Consider the following 18,629-nt stretch of genomic DNA (forward strand, 5'->3'; position numbering starts at 1 on the left):
AAGAACTGTCATTTCCATTTATAGATGATGAAAAGGATGCTTTAATTAAAGAGGTTAAAAATCAGATTCTAGAACAAGAATCTTGAGTTGGCTTTTGGGTCATACTGACTAGATTCAAAACATGGCTTTTCCATCTCCTCCTAAGGTATGTTACTGAGCATTCCTGTGGCCTACTTCCTATATGAAAAATGGGAAGAATAACCTATGTCATAGTCCTGAGGATAAAAATGAGATCATATACATAAAGTTTTTAGAACAGTGCACGACACAGCAAATGCTTGCATTTCTCCTCATTATATCATTATTACCATTTGCCTATTTTTATAATATGTTCCTAACACTTACCGTAACTTGATATTTTCAAATTCTTTGATTTTTAATTCAGTGATTTCTTTTTGTCTCTCTAAATCTTGAGATACTTTTTTTAGTTTGATCAAAAGTGAGGAGAGAGAATCATCTTGTTCTGCTACTGTCTGTTCCATCTCAGCCAGACGAATAAAATGTTTGTTGGTTGGAACTGGAGTAGGGGATTGTTTTATTAAATCCTAAGAAAAATGAACAATGTAGCCATGAGCATGTACAACTCAATACCATACTTATTCCATAATTTTAATTTGCTTCCTCAGATGATCAAAATATAATATCTAACCTAAAATGTAATGATATTTAAGAGCCAATATGAAGACTTAAAGAAGACAGGAAACAGAGATCTTATTCTTTGTATTCCCAGCATGGAGCAAAGCACCTCCCTGAAGTGAAGGATCAATAAATGTTGATTGGGTTCATGAGTTAAGACTCAGGAATGCCAAGATTTGCATGTTAGGAGGTGAAAGATGGGCCTTTTCACACATACAGAAGACAGAGACCAAAGGAAGCAAGGATGAACTGAATTCAGAACATGAAAAGCAGTTAGATATTGGTAAACTTACAATGAACACAACTTGAAAAGAAAGCCTGACGTCACCTTATGCAAGGTTCTGAGTACATAGCTAAGGAATATAAACATGATTTTGTAGGCAGCAGTGAGCTACTAAAGATGGGGATGTAGGGAGAAAAATGATCAGACCTGTGTTTTTAGAAGATTATTCCAACAAGAAAGGCAGAATGGCTTCTATTCCAAAAACAAAAACAGAAACATGAAAGCGAAATTTTCGATTATATGGTCTCAAAAATCAATAAAGAGTGGAACAAAGAATCTTACCCAAGCTGTTTGTTTGAATTTACTGAGTGAACTCTCAGACTGTAGTTCTAATTTATGATGAAGAATATGAAGGTCTTCCTCATGTTTCTTAACAATTTCTCTTTGCTCCTGTTTATATCAAATCAAAACTGCATTTTAAATTATGACTTAAATAAATACACATTCTAAAGATCTTACATATTTTATTACCTTTACTCTTCCAAAATCCTCATGAGATCAGGAACAATATCTGCACACAAACACACATACACACACACCAGTATGCATTCCCCTAGTACATGTTCAAGTTGATAAATCTAGCCTTAAATCACAATTTATTCTTAATATTAGAATAATATGTATCCATCACCTTTTAACTTGTTTCTAGGAAGTTTTTTAAATATTAGATTTTCCCATCAACGTTCTAGCAAACTGGATTGCCACTGATTACTGGTGTGATGGATTTCATTCTAACTTACTGCCTCAATCTTTACCTATAAACTCAACTGATTTTTTTCAAAATCAGAATGGTTGCACCAAGACAGCTATTCCTGGTTTAGTTAGTCCATGACAGTAAGACAGATATATACAAACTGCCAGTTTTACTGACAGATCTGTAACCCAATCGTGTGAAAGGAAAAATTCTGAATAGAATCCTCCGAAAGCAAGAAATGAAACTACCACTTCAGAGCAGAATAGTATTTGGCATTTGACTAAAAAACATGGTAATAAATAAAATAGCACAACATAATATAATAACATACCTCTCTGGCTTTTTCCAGGAGATGTTGATACTTCTTTAACACTTCTTCCTTTTGATTCAACCTTGCTTGCATATTTGCAATGGTCTGCTGAGCAATTTTCAGTGTGTGATGTGACTTTGGCTCTATCTCTCTTCTGCCTAGTTCAGCTATCAGCTTTTCACGTTCTGCAGTGGCAGGCAATCGAAGTCTCAGCTCATTGATTACTTGGTCTCTTGACAAAATATTTTGCTCTGCTAACCGTAGAGCAGATTCTTTTTCTTTTAGTTTCTGCAATGGTCAAATCATAATAAAATTATTAAGGTATATTTTTTCTTTTAAAAATGCTTCCATCTGAATTTTGGTCAGAGTAATTATAACCAAAAAAAGGAGTTTCACTTTATTTTCCACATCGTACTAATACTGATGATACTATATTGATATTAATAAGATTATATTTCTTATATTTCCATGGGACAGCAGTTATTTGCACCTACATTTATTTAGGAGATTATCACATGTGTTATAAACTTCACCGTTATGATGAAAATAAAATTTAATTAAGGTAGTTTATTTGGCTCTTAGAGCTTTAGAACTAGAAATGCGTGATGGTACTAGATTTAGAAAGGAAATGTAATAAATCATTCCTTTTATTTTGGCCCTAGAAGATTAGTCCATAAAAGTCAGCTGAATATGAAAATTGGAACTTCAGTGGGCTAAGTCAATAAATCACCATTATAAAATATGTAGCTTATTAAAATAAAACAGGAAAAATTATTACTCTTCAATAGGATTAAGACAGATATTTTAAATTAAGTAACTCAGTGGCAGTTCACGTAAATGTCAAATTTTACAATTATTGAAAGAAATCTTAGGTTTCTTCAACAGACTAAAAATGGACAATTTCACTTGCAAAATTTGTTGAAATGCATTTATAATTACTTTGTTTAGATGTAAACCATCTTCAGATGAAAATCATAGATGAAAGTCTTAGATGAAAATCATCTTCAGTTTATATTATTTTCTGTAAGTATAATGTAAGTGTAATGCTTACTACTACTGATCAGTGTGCCCAAAAGTGACAAGCAGTGATTAAATAGGCAGTAAATTCAAATTAGCCATAGCTGCTGTTCTTTACTGGCTATTAAAAATATTATAGTAGAGTATAGAAGGAGATTGGAATTAGCAACAGATTCATAATTCTATGCTTTACCTCTGTTGGCAAGTATTGAGAAAATTCCACAAGCATATCCAATAATATACAAATAAAAATTCAAATTCTTCTAATTACCTCTTCTAGTGATTTACAAGTTGCCCGTGTTTCTAGGATTATTCGAACATTCTCCTTAATTTTTCTTAAAGCAATCTCAAGTTGATTTGGAAGGGGCAAACTAGGGTCTGGCATTGATCCTGTAGCTTCTTCAAACTATTAAGAAATAGCATTTTTTGAAAAAAAAAAAAAAAAAAAAGGCAGTTACATCATTAAGAACAATACTGTTACAACTGTGTGACAAGGACATGGTTAAACCCCACTTATATTTGAAATATAAGAAGATAATATCAATTAAAATTCTATCTAACTTTAGAAAACATTTCATTGGTTAACACTGTAGGTCAGAGTAGCAAACAGAATTAATCATTCATACCTTTTGTGCTGCTTTTAGTATTTCATTTTGTTGATGGTCAAAAATGTCCACTTGACGTTCCAGCTCAACTTCTCTTTGGTCCCAGGCCATCTGCCTTTCTTCATGAAACTGTACCAGACACATACAGAGACACTCACCAAGCATATAACAGAAGTGTTTATATACATTTTATTTAATCCTTACAACAACACTTTGGGGTCACTATGTTCTCATTTTATAGAAAAAGAAAACACAGAGAGATTTAAGTAAGTAAGTTGCCTAAGGTCACAGAGATAGAAGATGAGAAGTCAGGATTTCAATCTCTCCAAGCACCCATCCATCCATAACATTTAATGACATGTACTATGTGCTAAGCACTTCGAGGTTATGTGAACATAATAATGAACAAAATCAAGTCCCTTTCTCCATTTCAGCATGAAACTTATATACTAGTGAGGGAAAGACAGTCAATAAATAAATGTGTTAGAGGATGGTAAGTGCTGGAGAAAAAGGAATCCCTACTTAGGGATTCTTGATGGTAATAGGATTTACAATTGTATACTGGGTGGCTAGTGAAGGCCTCACTGATAAGGTAAGACATTTGAGCAAAGACTTGGAAGCAATGAAAGCATAAACAATACAAGTATCTGAGCTAAGAACACTCCAGGCGGAAGGAACAACATAATTTCTAAGGCAAGCAAGCATGAGCTTGGTGAATTTGTCTGTCTCTAAAGTATATGTGCTTTATTCTACACCAAGCTGCCTTCTACACTCCATCAGTGAGAGCCAGTTGAAACTCCTGTGAAAAGTCAAATAACTAATATTAAAACAATAATTAACTTACCAACTAAATTTATGTATTGTTCCTTTTAAGTTTAAAACTACCATTATGGGGCGCCTGGGTGGCTCAGTTGGTTAAGTGTCTGCCTTTAGCTCAGGTCATGATCCCAAGGTCCTGGCATAGAGCCCCGAGTCAGGCTCCCTGCTTGGCAGGGAGCTGGTGCCTCCTTCACCCTCCCCACCCCAAACCCTATGCTCACACTCTCTCTTGCTTTCTCTCAAATAAATAAATAAATAAATAAATAAATGAATAAAACCTTGAAAAAATAAAAATAAAAAAAATAAAACTACCATTACAACGTAAGTAAATACCAGTTTTTTGAATGCCTTAGAAAATAAACAGTATTTTATAAGAATAAAAAAATGGGAGCTACATTCAATTAAAAAAATAATGCAATTGCTCAAGCAATATTCTTAGGTTTAATATCTTAGCAATGGAAGAGCAAAATATATATAAAATGAAACCTTGTTTTGCTGCACAATTTCCTCCTCCAGACTGCAGATGGTATTCTCATATTCAGAAATTATATTATTCAAATATTTTATTTCTTCTTTATCCTTGACTAATTCTCGATTTAGTTTAAGCTCTTGAAGACGAAGTTCTTCTATTTTCATGTGCCAATTGATTACCTAAACATTTACAAATAATAGGTACACTACCTATTTAAATATTTCTCCATTGATCCTAATAATTTTAACTGAAATTAATATATATTCTATAATAAGATAAAAATTATCCTTTGTTGAGGCACAGGTAAAATTCATTTAGAATTTTCATACTCTTCTAAAAAATATGTGTGATCTTAATATAACATTCTTCAAATGCTTCTATATGTTTACAAATAACTAAAATTACTATTTAATTAATACATATAAACTTTTCTAGAGTGTTTAAAGTTCTTCAATAGTAAACAATCTAAGCCTTTCTACCAAAACTATTATTTGGAAGAGTCTATTTTATTCTTACAAATAGACATTTAAAAAGCCAAAACTTTTAACTTACAAAATCGACATTAATAACATAACTGGAATTTTTGCCATTTAGTAAGCATTTTTCAGATAGCTACACATTAAGAACTTAAAATTACTACGTAACTCCTTTGGAAACACTGAATTGAAAGTCCATGTTTTACCTTTTGGGCTCCCCTGGCATCCTTTAGAGTGCTTATTAACTCTTCCAGGCCCTTTAACTTTAACTCCATTTCCATTGTTTTGTTCTCCATATTTCTCTGCTCTTGTTGAGATTTTTTCATCTCTTGCATTATCTTCAGTTTGTCATTTTGTAATTGAATCATTGTTTTAGAGAATTTTTCCTGTTGTGCCAAGGGTAAAGCTCCACTAAACTGTCGTCGTAGAGACTGAATTGTTTGGCGCAGATGTTTTGCCCGGTTTCTCCCTTCCAAACGGGCGTAATAGAGAGCCTGTTCTTTTTCATCAAGTTTCTGCTCTAAGCGCAAATTACAGGCCTCTGTCTTCTGCAGTTTAGATGTAACTGACTCCAACCTACCAAGAGCAGTGGCCTCACTAATTTGAAGGGAGACGATGTGTTGATGCAACTTGGCAATCAGTGCCTTTTCATCAGATTGCGCCTAACATAAAAAAGTATATATTTACAGAGTCAGTTTCAAGTTCTTCTAATGACACTTATCATGGATTTAAAAACACAGCTTACTAAATAAAATTTTAAGAAGTGTGGTACATGAGATCCTATAAAAATCTAGCCTAGCTTTAATTAAATTTTAATTATCAAAGCTTGTTAAAAAAACCACAGAACATATTTTAAATCCAAATATGGCTTCTAACTTTAAATAACAGTTGGCATTTTACTGATTTTTTCAACTCCCATATGTAAATAACAATATTGGTATAACACTAATGTGGAAAATTTTTTTTATCCTAAAAAATTTATAATGGGAGAATATGTGTGTGAAAAGCTACATATTAATACAAGAGAAAATATTGTTATCAAAGACTTACCTATTTCTCCTCAGGTCTCAACTTTGATTAGCAACCAGCACAATGTATTTGTAGGTATTTAAATGCTTTTCTGTATCATGAATGATATTTTAAATTAAAGAGTTTTTCTAATCAGGTTACAATGAACAAGCATAGGAGCTTCTGTCTGATATATTCTCTGATTAAAACTGTAAAATCAGCCAATATCTAATGCGAATTCAGTAAAAAGAAAAAGTCTGTTTAGAAGAGCCAATACTGTACCTACCTGATAGTCTAACAGTTGCATTCTGACAGACTCTATTTCTTTTTCCCTGGACTGCTGCTGTGCATTCAGAATTTCAACTTGTCTTTTGGCAATATCAGAAATCTCTCTCAGTCTAGGACGTGAAAAGATACTTTAGGAACAATTAGATACATTTTCTAAGTAAATATCAGTATTTTATATTTCCAGACTCTTGGAAAAGCCACTAATTTCCAGCATCTTAATATCAAAACTAAAGCAAAATTTCCTCAGCTATTTCATGAAATACAATTCCAGGAGAGGTTAACACATGCTCTGTTAAAATATAACTCCATTCCCAACATCCCTCTCCCCTGAAAATTCATAATACATAGTATTGTATAAAATGTTCTGAGAAATTTTAAAGTAAATTATCTCAAAGTATACATATACATACATATACAGCACTTATTATCCTAGTTTGGCAGAGTTAGAGTAAGGTATTGAGTAGGTTTATTTGACATAATTGTATAGTTAAGAATACAGAATTTAAAATTCCTGGGTTCCCTAGATAGATTAATATATGTTTTAATTTACAAGCTATCAGAAATGTGAAAAAGAGGGGTGTGCTTGGGTGGCTCAGTCGGTTACATGTCTGCCTTTGGTTCAGGTCTTGGGGTCTTGCCCCCCCACCCCCCACCCCCGGTTAGCAGGGACTGTCTGCTTCTCTCTCTGTCCCTCCCTACTGTTTGTGCTCTTTCTCTTTCAAATAAAATCTTAAAAAAAAAAGAAATGTGAAAAAGAGAGATTATATGGTTACTACAATTTAAAAAATGGGGGAAATGTGATAGTAAATAATGAATTTCCTATAAGACTACTATTATAAGAGCACAGAGGTAAAGTAAAATGCATTTTACTCTGGGCAAGAATAATTTTAGTTCACTGTGAAAGATAAGTCAGGTTTCCTCACATTGATTAGAAAGTCACACTGCCAGTTACATAAGTTTTAAAAATTAAAATATAATAAAATGAATAATTATAAAGTTAGTTTATTTCAAAAGGAGAGGTTGATGAGGTAAGAGGAAGAATACAAAATGGAATTTTCCATAGTGAAAGGGGCTGAGAATAACAGATATTCCCAAAGGGCTATTAAGGCTCCAAAAAATAACTTTATCATGGCCAAGCCATAAAACCCTTTTTATAAATAATTATTTGTACTTGACATATCAACTTATGACTCCTATTACCTTTCTACTGAATTGACAAAAATTACCCAGGAGAACGAGTACACAGCATCTACTTGGCACACAGTATTTATTCCTTACATATATTTTGTGTTCCAAGTGAATAAACGATTTCCACATGTAAAATAAAAATCACAATATTACTTTAGGATTATTAAGCATAATTACATGAGTTAATATATGTTTAATACCTAGCACAATACATACTATTCAATAAATGCAAACTGAAGCAAAATCTGAATTTTTCATACCTTTATAGCAATCTTATAGAAAAGTAGACTAAAATCTATTCTATTTCTTATAACTAAAAAATATTTTATTGCAGGGGTGCCTGGGAAGCTCATTGGTTAAATCTTTGACTCTTAATTTCAGCTCAGATCATGATCTGATCTGATCAGATCATGATCTGATCATGGTCATAAGATTGAGTCCCACATTGGGCTCCACGCTCAATGAGGGGTCCCCTTGAGATCTCTGTTCTTCTCTATCTGCCCCCACCCCCCGCTCATACTCTCTCTAAAGAAATATTTTATTTATATTTTATTAAATAAAATAAATATTAAATAAAATTAAATAAAATATTAGATAATTTAAAATTAAAAATTAAATAAAATTAAATAATATATTTTACTGCTAAAAAATGCCAACCATCATCTGAGCTCTCAACGAGCCATAATCTTTTTGTTGGTGGAGGGTTTTCCCTTAGTGTTGATGGCTGCTAATTGATCTGGTAGTGGTTGTTTAATGTGGCAATTTCTTAATATATTAATTTTGCTTTTATTTTGTTTATATTTATGTTATTGTATTTTATTCCACTATAGCTAACATACAGTGTTATCCTAGTTTCAGGTGTACAAACAGTGATTCAACACTTCATACAACACCCAATGTTCATCACAAGCTCTCTTTAATCCTCATCACTTATTTAACCGACCCCACCCCCCCAACTCCCCTCTGGCAACCATCAGTTGCTCTCTATAGTTAAGAGTCTGTTTCTGGGTTTGTCTTTCTCTTTTTTTCTTCTTTTGCTCATTTGTTTTGTATCTTAAGTCCCACAAATGACTGAAATCATATGGTATTCGTCTTCCCGTGACTGACTTATCTTGCTAAGCATTATACTCTCTAGCTCTGTCCTTGTTGTTGCAAACGGCAAGATGGCAATTTTTTATGGCTGAATAATATTTCAATGATTGGAATACTGGAATACTACTTCACATACCACTTCTTTCTCCATTCATTTATCAATGAATAAAAAATGGGCTGCTTCCATAATTCGGCTATTGTAAATAATGTTGTTATAAACATGGAGGTGCATGTATTCCTCTGAATTAGTGTTTTTGTATTTCTGGAGTAAATACCTAGTAGTGCTATCACTGAATCATAGGGTAGTTCTACTTCTAACTTTTTGAAGAACCTCCATACTGCTTTCCACCATTTGCATTCCCACCAACAGTGCAAGAGGGTTCCTTTTTTTCCACATCCTCACCAATACTTGTTTTTTGTGGTTTGATTTGCATTTCACTGTAGCTTTGATTTGCATTTCCTGGATGATAAGTGATGCTGAGCATCTTTTCATGTGTCTACGGGCCATCTGGATGGCTTCTGTAGAGAAATGCCTGTTAATTTCTTCTGCCCATTTTTAATTAGATTATTTGTATTTTGGTGTTAAGTTGTATAATTTCTTTATATATTTTGGATAACCCTTTATCAGATATAAGAAACTTAAGTTTAAATAAATTAAATGACCATCACACTTTCCTCCAAAAAAATATCACTATGTGGAAGAACTGGGCAGCATAGGGTCTGAATTCCAAGTTCAGTTCTTCCTGCACTACTATTCCTGGACTATGAGAAATATGAATCTTGGGACATTATTTCCTCTTTAGTATTATCATTTATGCCTGTTAAAAATTAATCTTTTTAATCTTATGTAATCTTGTTCTTAAAAAAAAAAGAAAAATAATGACAATCAGTATCAATTCCAAGAAGAGTATTATCCCAAACTACTGTAACTGGGTTTCTTAAAGACAAATTAGAGTAGACACATCTAATAACTGAAAAGTTTACATGAACTTACTTTGACACTTCAACTTTTAGTTCCATTTCACTCTTCTCTAATTCTAGAATCCGTTGCCTATCAGCATCACTTACTGTCTTGCTCACACTATCAGCTAATTCATCTCTTAACATCTGTTCCACCTTCTGTGCTTCCAAATTGATTTTGGTAAGCTAAGAAAAAGTAACAAAAAATGTTCAGGTTTATTAGTTTTGGGTGAGGTTTTCCCTTTCAATTTAGCTTTTACCATCCATACTGCTATTCTCTTTACTTGGCATTAGTCAAGTCATACTGAATTAGGTGTGATGAAATACTAAGAATAGATTAAAGAGGGTAAAGAGAAAGAGTGAGGAACAGATTATAGCAACTCTGGTTATATACCAACCCACCAAAACTCATTTATATTAGACAACTCAAAGTCTTATATTTGAATCCCTGATTTTCTTAAATTTCTTTGAAATGTGGTATACACATTATACTTTACTTCACTTATATTATCTATAAATATGAGTTAGTAAAATCTTCTTAATATATATTTAGTGACTCAGTTAAAATAAACAAATGGCAGGTTTAAAATACATACTATTTCTCAAAGTAAACATTACACGAGTTCTTTTTCATCATTAATTGTTGAATATTTGCAAACTGTATTTATTGCCATCCAATTTAATATTTCTGACCATATCAAAAAAGTCTAAAACTTACTATTAAAATGTAAAGTCCTGAGAGTAGAGATTACTGTCTATTCTGTTTCCTGTCCTAACACTAGCCCCCATACAGTATCTAGCATGTGATAGGCACTCAATAGATACTTGTTAAATGAACTGATGATAGTGGAAGGCAACATTGTTATTAAGCAAATAATACCTTTTTGCATTAACTCTAATGTAATGACTGCTGAGAAAAAAGAACTCATTCACAGAAATACATGCTTTCTTATTAAACATTTCAGATTTAAAAATACATCTTTTATTTACATATTACATGGAACACAAGCACTATATTGTTACTTCAGAAGTACAAACTAGTCTCCCACAAAATACAATGTCTAACAGACATGGACATATGTCTAACATGACTAATTCTTACTCTTATTACGTGATAAAAATTGTATCAAACCTCAGCAAATTTGGTTTCCAATTCAAAATTACGTTCTTCCATTTGCTTTAATGAAGTCCTGACATGTTCATACATTTTTTGAGAGTGTTCAGCCCGCTGCCTTTCATTTAATTCCTTCATCTCCAGCATAGTGATTTTTTTGGAAATAGAAAGAATTTCACTGTTGGTTATTGATTTCTTTGCCTTATCCATGTTCGATTCATTTCCTATATACAACAATACTAAGTCAATCTCAAGCTATTATCAAAATCATATCCCAAATATTTTAGCCATTATAGACAAGGATGCAGTAATAACATGGTTCAGTGGAAAACACAAGAGCCTTATGAATTATGACAGACCTAGATTCCAGCCTTAGCTCTATTCATGTTTGGATACTGTCTATCCCATTTCATCTCTCTGGAACTTATATTCTTCATCAGTCAAGTGATCGTAAAAATTATTCCTCATAGAAATTTAGGAATTTCTATAGGAAATCCAACACTTATTAAAGAGGGATAAGGTAAAAGGTACAGAGAACTTACCACAATTGTATGTAATACCTTTTTTTATATCTTAGGATATAAGATAACTTCTTTCATGTGGAAGCTACATGAAAGTCAATTCACTTTCAATCTCTTAATGAATTAAAAAGACTGCATTTCTAAAAGTAGCTTATTTTAGATAATGTTAGGCCCAATGTTAGCCTTCACTAAAGTACATGTCCCAATTGCTAATTAAGAAAAAAAAATAGCTCTGTTTCATAACAGAAACCTTGAACAGCATTAGAGCTCTAAGTGCATTAGAAAACATATGAAAACACTTTATCCAAAGGAGCAAATTTATGTGAAACTTATAAAGCACAATGCTAGTAAGATAAAAAATTATTTAAGTGCCATGAACTAGGATAACCATTTGAAAAACTGATACGGAAAACCCTAGCAGAAGCCACAAAGATTTTAAGATCTTGTGAGACAGTAATATCTATGTTAGATATACGTGAATATGTTCACTACAGTACCATAAGCAACAGAAAAATAAGAAGACCTAGTGATTTAATCACTGAAAGAGTAAGATACTGTGTGAATATACTATACAATGTTAAATACAGTTAAAGTATATATTTTTTTTCCATTAGAGTCAAACTTATACTTTATTTAAGTTTTTATTTAAATTCCAGTTAGTTAACACACAGTGTAATATTAGTTTCAGGGGTATAATATAGTGATTCAACACTTCCACACAATACCCAGTGCTCACATAAACATGTATAAAGTGATCTAAAAAATAATAATAGTCAAACTAGGGCTATATAAATTCTCTGCAAATTTTTTTGATGTTTTATGGTGACCTTTTAACTTAAATCTATCAAATGATGCATTCCCAATAGTACTTTAACATACAGTGGAAAATTCCACACACTACCACCAAGATACAGGTATTTAAAAATTATCACCAATCTTGATTTGTTAAATTGTTCAAAATAGCTAATGCTTAGACATAATTTTTTAACATATATGATTTCACTTGGAACAAATCTAATTAAATAACTAAAAACCAAATTTTGGTAGAGATTAGCACAGGATATTACTCATCAACTGCGTGCTAAATTAAACTGTTAAAGCATAGTTCATTTTTATCAAAATACTTCCTTTTCACCTGATATAGAAAAGGAACTATAAAAAAAATATTCATTATTAGGTCTTCATTACTTTATATTATCAGAGTCCTCATACTTACCTACTTTAGTTTCTTGCTCCCAGGCTTGTTCGATAGTGTAAAGCTTTTCCTTGGTAATCTCCAGTTCTTTATTTATAGACTCCATTTGTTCTTTTAGGGATGCATTTTCACACTGAATAAAACAAACATCACTGAGAAACTACATTGTAATTCAGACTAATACCATAGCAGTGATATTGCTTTATATAATATCTCCTTAAACTCACAATCTAAAATTTTTTAACAAAATTAGGAGCTCCCCTACATGTAATATATACATACGAACACACACACACACACACACACACATACATATAGAAAATAATATTTTAAAATAATCATCAAAATCTCTTGTGTATCCGATCTGTGGCTTCTGAGCATTAGTTTCTGCTGTGTGCATTTTGCCCAGCTGGAATACTTAGAATTTCACAACCTTCACAATGAAGGTTGCTCACGTCCCTTTCTCACCCAAATAGTTACTGAGCATCCCTAGCATGCTAGCAGTGAGGTGCTGCATGTCTACGGTAAAAAGAAACATAAAATTTTGGCCTTCACAGGCCTCACCATTTGGAGTCTGTGGGTACGTTTGTGTGGCAGGAGCTGGGGAGGGTGTGGAAGGCAGCAGTGAACAGGTAAGCAAACAAAACAATCATTAAAAATGTAAAGATCTGAGAAACAAACTGAGGGTTTCAGAGGGGAGGGGTTGGGGGGTGGTTGAGTCTGGTGGTGGGTATTACGGAGGGCACACATTGCATGGAGCACTGGGTGTGCTGCATAAACAATGAATTTTGGAATACTAACAAAAAAAAAAAAATTAAATTTAAAAAAATGCAAAGATCTAGGGGCGCCTGGGTGGCTCAGTTGGTTGGGCAGCTGCCTTGGGCTCAGGTCATGATCCCAGGGTCCTGGGATAGAGCCCCTCATTGGGCTCCCTGCTCGGTGGAAAGCCTGCCTCTCACACTCCCCCTGCTTGTGTTCCCTCTCTCGCTGTGTCTCTTTCTCTGTCAAATGAATAAATAAAATCTTTGAAAAAAGAAAAAAGTAAAGATCTAGAAAGATACAGAGTATGAACCCAGAGAAAAACAAAAGAAATCAAATCAAGATAAAGCAGTTGAAGAAGGTATTAACTCCTGAAGAGGTGGTATTTAAGCAGAAAGCTAAGGTATTAGAAGGAGCCAGTCTCGAAAAGAAACCAGCCAGGGAAAGAGCTGATGCACAAACAAATCCAGATGCTCTGATGCAGGACTGAGTCTGGGGCGTCAGCAAAAGTGAAGAGTGCTATGATGTAAAAGGGGAGAGATAACAGGGCCAGGCATGGTATGTCAAGTTAAGGAACTGGAATTTAACTTAATATATAATAGGAAACAAGTTAAAGATTTTAAGGAGGAAGTTTTAAATAATCATTCTGAAGGCAATGTAAAGAATATATAAAGAGTGCAAAGGGAAATCAGAAATTAGGAAGATACCGCAAAGTTCTGATGAATAGGGTCCCAGCAGTGAAGATGGGAGAAAAAAGGACAGATATGAATGAATTTTATTTGGGATATTAAAATGACAGGGGAGAGAAATGACTAGAAAGCAACTCTAAGGTATCTTCCCTGAGTAGGTAATAGTAGCACCTATTGAAACAGAAAAGACTGGGAGAAAGACAGACATCAGGAGATTATTTGGGATATGTTAAATTTAAGATCCCCTTGAAACAGGAGTTGTAAAGTAGGTAATTCCATTGCAGCACTGAGAAGTCAGGCTGGACACATAAATGTAGGAGTTGGCATACAAATTTAATATGCTCATTTTTTGTTATAACAAACAAAATGCTTACTGTATGTCAGGTATTCTATGCCCTGGACTTTAATGATAAACAAATGCTATCCTAGAACTTGTGTTTTGGTGGGGGAGGGGGTGCGTAGTTGGTAAGGAGCCAATATATAATATAATGTCAGGTAATATGTGCTAAGAAGAATGTAAAACAGGATAATGAGGTTTTCTTTAAAAGAGATGTTATAATAAGAAGAAAGGCAAGATAAGGGAATAAAACATGACTTTCTGGTAACAGGCATAATTACAACCTGGTCTAGGTCCTATAAATACACAGGAAAACAACAAAATAGGGATTAGTGTTTTGTAACATCTTTCTACCCTTTTTCCTCTTACTTCCTTTTTTTTTTTTTTTTTTTTGCTTTTTAAAAAAATTTTATTTTTTCAGTGTTCCAAGATTCATTGTTTATGCATCACACCCAGTGCTCCAGGCAATACGTGCCCTCCTTAATACCGACCACCAGGCTCACCTATCCACCTACATCCTTCCCCTCTAAAACCCTCAGTTTGTAAGAGCCCACAGTCTCTCATGCTTCGTCTTCCCCTCCGATTTCCCCGAATTCACTTTTCCTTTCCTTCTCCTAATGTCCTCCATGATATTATTCCTTATGCTCCACAAGTAAGTGAAATCACACGATAAATGACTCTCTCTGCTTGACTTATTTCACTCAGCATAATCTCTTACAGTCCCGTCCATATCGATACAAAAGTTGGGTATTCATCTTTTCTGATGGAGGCATAATATCCATTGTACATATGGACCATATCTTCTTTATCCATTCGTCTGTTGAAGGGCATTCTGGCTATTCGCAAAGTTTGGTGATTGTGGCCATTGCTCCTATGAATATTGGGGTACAGATGCCCCTTCTTTTCACTACATCTGTATCTTTGGAATAAATACCCAGTAGTGCAATTACAGGGTCAGAGGGTAGCTCTATTTTTAATTTCTTAAGAAATCTCCACACAGTTTTCCAAAGTTGGCTCCACCAACTTGCATTCCCACCAACAGTGTAAGAGGGTTCCCTTTTCTCCACATCCTCTCCAACACTTGCTGTTTACTGTTTTGTTGATTTTGGCCATTCTAAATGGTGGAAGGTGGTATCTCAATTGGTTTTGATTTGAATCTCCCTGATGGCTAATGATGATGAACATTTTTTCATGTGTCTGATAGCCATTTGTATGTCTTCTTTAGAGAAGTGTCTGTTCATGTCTTCTGCCCATTTTTTGACATGATTATCTGTTTTTTTGAGTGTTGAGTTTGAGGAGTTCTTGATAGACCTTGGGTATCAGCCCTTTGTCTGTAGTGTCATTTGCGAATATCTTCTCCCATTCCAAGGGTTGCCTCTTTGTTTTGTTGACTGTTTCCATTGCTGTGCAGAAGCTTTTCATCTTGATGAAGTCCCAAAAGTTCATTTTTGCTTCTGTTTCCTTTGCCTTTGGAGGCACACGCCTTGAAAGAAGTTGCTGTGGCCGATGTCAAAGAGGTTACTGCCTATGTTCTCCTCTAGGATTTTGATAGATTCCTGCCTTACATTGGCCTTTTACCCATTTCCAATTTATCTTTGTGTATGGTGTAAGAGAATGGTCAAGTTTCATTCTTCTATATATAGCTGTCCAATTTTCCCAGCACCATTTATTAAAGAGACTGTCTTTTTTCCACTGGGTATTTTTTCCTACTTTGTCGAATATATATTTTTTTAAGATTTTATTTATTTATTTGACAGACAGAGATCACAAGCAGGCAGAGAGGCAGGCAGAGAGAGAGAGGAGGATGCAGGCTCCCCATTGAGCAGAGAGCCCGATGCGGGGCTCGATCCCAGGACACTAGGATCATGACCTGAGCTGAAGGCAGAGGCTTTAACCCACTGAGCCACCCAGGCGCCCCTGTCGAAGATAATTTGACTATAGGGTTGCAGTCCATATCTGGACTCTCTGTTCCACTAGTCTCTGTGTCTGTTTTTGTGCCAGTACCATGCTGTCTTGGTGATCACAGCTTGTAGTAAAGCTTGAAATCAAACAATGTGATGTCCCCAGTTTTGTTATTCTTTTTCAACATTTCCTTAGCAATTTGGAGTCTTTTCTGGTTCCATACAAATTATAGGACTGTTTGTTCTAGCACTTTGAAAAACGCCTGTGGAATTTTGATCAGGATGGCACTGAAAGCATAGATTGCTCTAGGCAGTATAGACATTTTAACAATGTTTATTCTTCCAATCCATAAGCATGGAATGCTTTTCAATCTTTCTGTGTCTTCTTCAGTTTTTTCATGAGTGTTATATAGTTCCTCGAGTACAGATCCTTTACCTCTTTGATTAGGTTTATTCCCAGGTATCTTATGGTTCTTTGTGCTATAGTAAATAGAATCGATACTCTAATTTCCCTTTCTACAGTTTCATTGTTAGTGTATGAGAAAGCAAGTGATTTCTGTGTATTGATTTTGTATCCTGCCACATTACTGAATTGCTGTATGAATTCTATTAGTTTGGGGGTGGAGTCTTTTGGGTTTTCCATATAAAGTATCCTGTCATCTGCGAAGAGAGAGAGTTTGACTTCTTCTTTGCCATTTTGAATACCTTTTATTTCTTTTTGTTGTCTGATTGCTGTTGCTAGGACTTCTAGTACTATGTTGAATAACAGTGGGAAGAGTGGGCATCCTTGTCATGTTCCTGATCTCAGTGGGAAGGCTCTCAGCTTTTCTCCATTGAGAATGATATTCGCTATGGGTTTTTCATAGATGGATTTTATGAAGTTGAGGCATGTTCCCTCTATCCCTGTACTTTGAAGAGTTTTAATCAGGAAAGGATGCTGTATTTGTCAAATGCTTTTTCTGCATCTGTTGAGAGGACCATGTGGTTCTTCCCTCTTCTCTTACTGATTTGTTCTATTACATCAATTGATTTGCGAATGTTAAACCACCCTTGCATCCCATGGATAAATCCCACCTGGTCATGGTAGATAATCTTTTTCATGTACTGTTGGATCCTGTTAGCTAGGATCTTGTTGAGGATCTTGGCACCCATATTCATCAGGGATATTGGTCTGAAATTCTCCTTTCTGATGGGGTCTTCACCTGGTTTGGGGATCAGGGTTTAATGGTGGCTTCATAGAAGGAGTCTGGAAGTTTTCCTTCTGTTTCTTTCTTTCTTTTTTTTTTTTTTTAAAACAGCTTCAGGAAAATAAGGATTCTTTCTTTTTCGAATGTTTGATAGAATTCCCCAGGAAATCCATCAGGTCCTGGGCCCTTGTTTTTTTTGGGAAGTTTTTGATCACTGCTTCAATCTTATTACTAGGTACTGGTCTATTCAGGTGGTCAATTTCTTCCTGATTCAGTTTTGGAAGTTTATAGGCTTCCAGGAATGCATCCATTTCATCTAATTTGCTTAACTTATTGGTATATAACTGTTGATAATAATTTCTGGTGATTGTTTCTATTTCCTTGGTGTTAGTTATGATCTCTCCACTTTCATTCATAAGTTTATTAATTTGGGTCCTCTCTGTTTTCTTTTGGATTAGTTTGGCCAATGGTTTATCAATCTTATTGATTCTTTCAAAGAACCAGCTTCTACTTTCATTGATGTGTCCTTCTGTATCTCTAGTTTCTATCTCATTGATCTCTGCTCTAACCTTGATTACTTCCCTTCTTGTGCTGGGGTTGGCTTAATTTGTTGTTGATTTTCCAGTTCTTTAAGGTGTAAAGAGAGCTGGTGTACTTGGGATTTTTCAATTTTTTTTGAATGAGGCTTGTATTGATATGTATATGTATTAGGACCGCCTTTGCCGTATCCCATAGGTTTTGGACCGATGTGTCTTTATTCTCATTGGTTTCCATGAATTGTTTAAGTTCCTTTTGATTTCCTGGTTGATCAAAACATTTTTCAGGAGGATGGTCTTTAGCTTCTAAGTGTTTGAATTCCTTCCAAACTTCTTCTTGTGGTTGAGTTCCAGTTTCAAAGCATTGTGGTCTAAGAATATGCAGGGAATAATCTCAATCTTTTGGTATTGGTTGAGACCTGATTTGTGACCCAGTATGTAGTCTATTCTGGAGAAAGTCCCATGTGCACTCGAGAAGAATGAGTATTCTGTTGTTTTAGGGTGGAATGTTCTGTATGTATCTATGAGGTCCATCTGGTCCA

General features: G+C 34.3%; 1 protein-coding gene across 10 annotated transcripts in view; it reads right to left on the minus strand.

Moving 5' to 3' along the window:
• The window catches only part of CEP290 (centrosomal protein 290), a 95,058-nt gene that overhangs the window by 34,758 nt on the left and 41,671 nt on the right, over positions 1–18,629 (minus strand). For all 10 annotated transcript variants that reach the window (XM_032874176.1, XM_032874178.1, XM_032874175.1 and 7 more), the window contains 11 exons: positions 12,700–12,811; positions 10,981–11,186; positions 9,883–10,034; positions 6,607–6,718; positions 5,519–5,974; positions 4,851–5,015; positions 3,567–3,674; positions 3,212–3,346; positions 1,945–2,211; positions 1,202–1,309; positions 346–545 (listed from right to left, as the gene is read on the minus strand). In XM_032874176.1, coding sequence (XP_032730067.1) covers positions 346–545; positions 1,202–1,309; positions 1,945–2,211; positions 3,212–3,346; positions 3,567–3,674; positions 4,851–5,015; positions 5,519–5,974; positions 6,607–6,718; positions 9,883–10,034; positions 10,981–11,186; positions 12,700–12,811 — 2,021 coding nt within the window. The remainder of the gene's footprint in view (positions 1–345; positions 546–1,201; positions 1,310–1,944; positions 2,212–3,211; positions 3,347–3,566; positions 3,675–4,850; positions 5,016–5,518; positions 5,975–6,606; positions 6,719–9,882; positions 10,035–10,980; positions 11,187–12,699; positions 12,812–18,629) is intronic.

This window comes from Lontra canadensis, unplaced genomic scaffold, assembly GCF_010015895.1.
Source record: "Lontra canadensis isolate GAN:19392208 unplaced genomic scaffold, GSC_riverotter_1.0 scaffold52, whole genome shotgun sequence".
NCBI lineage: Eukaryota > Metazoa > Chordata > Mammalia > Carnivora > Mustelidae > Lontra > Lontra canadensis.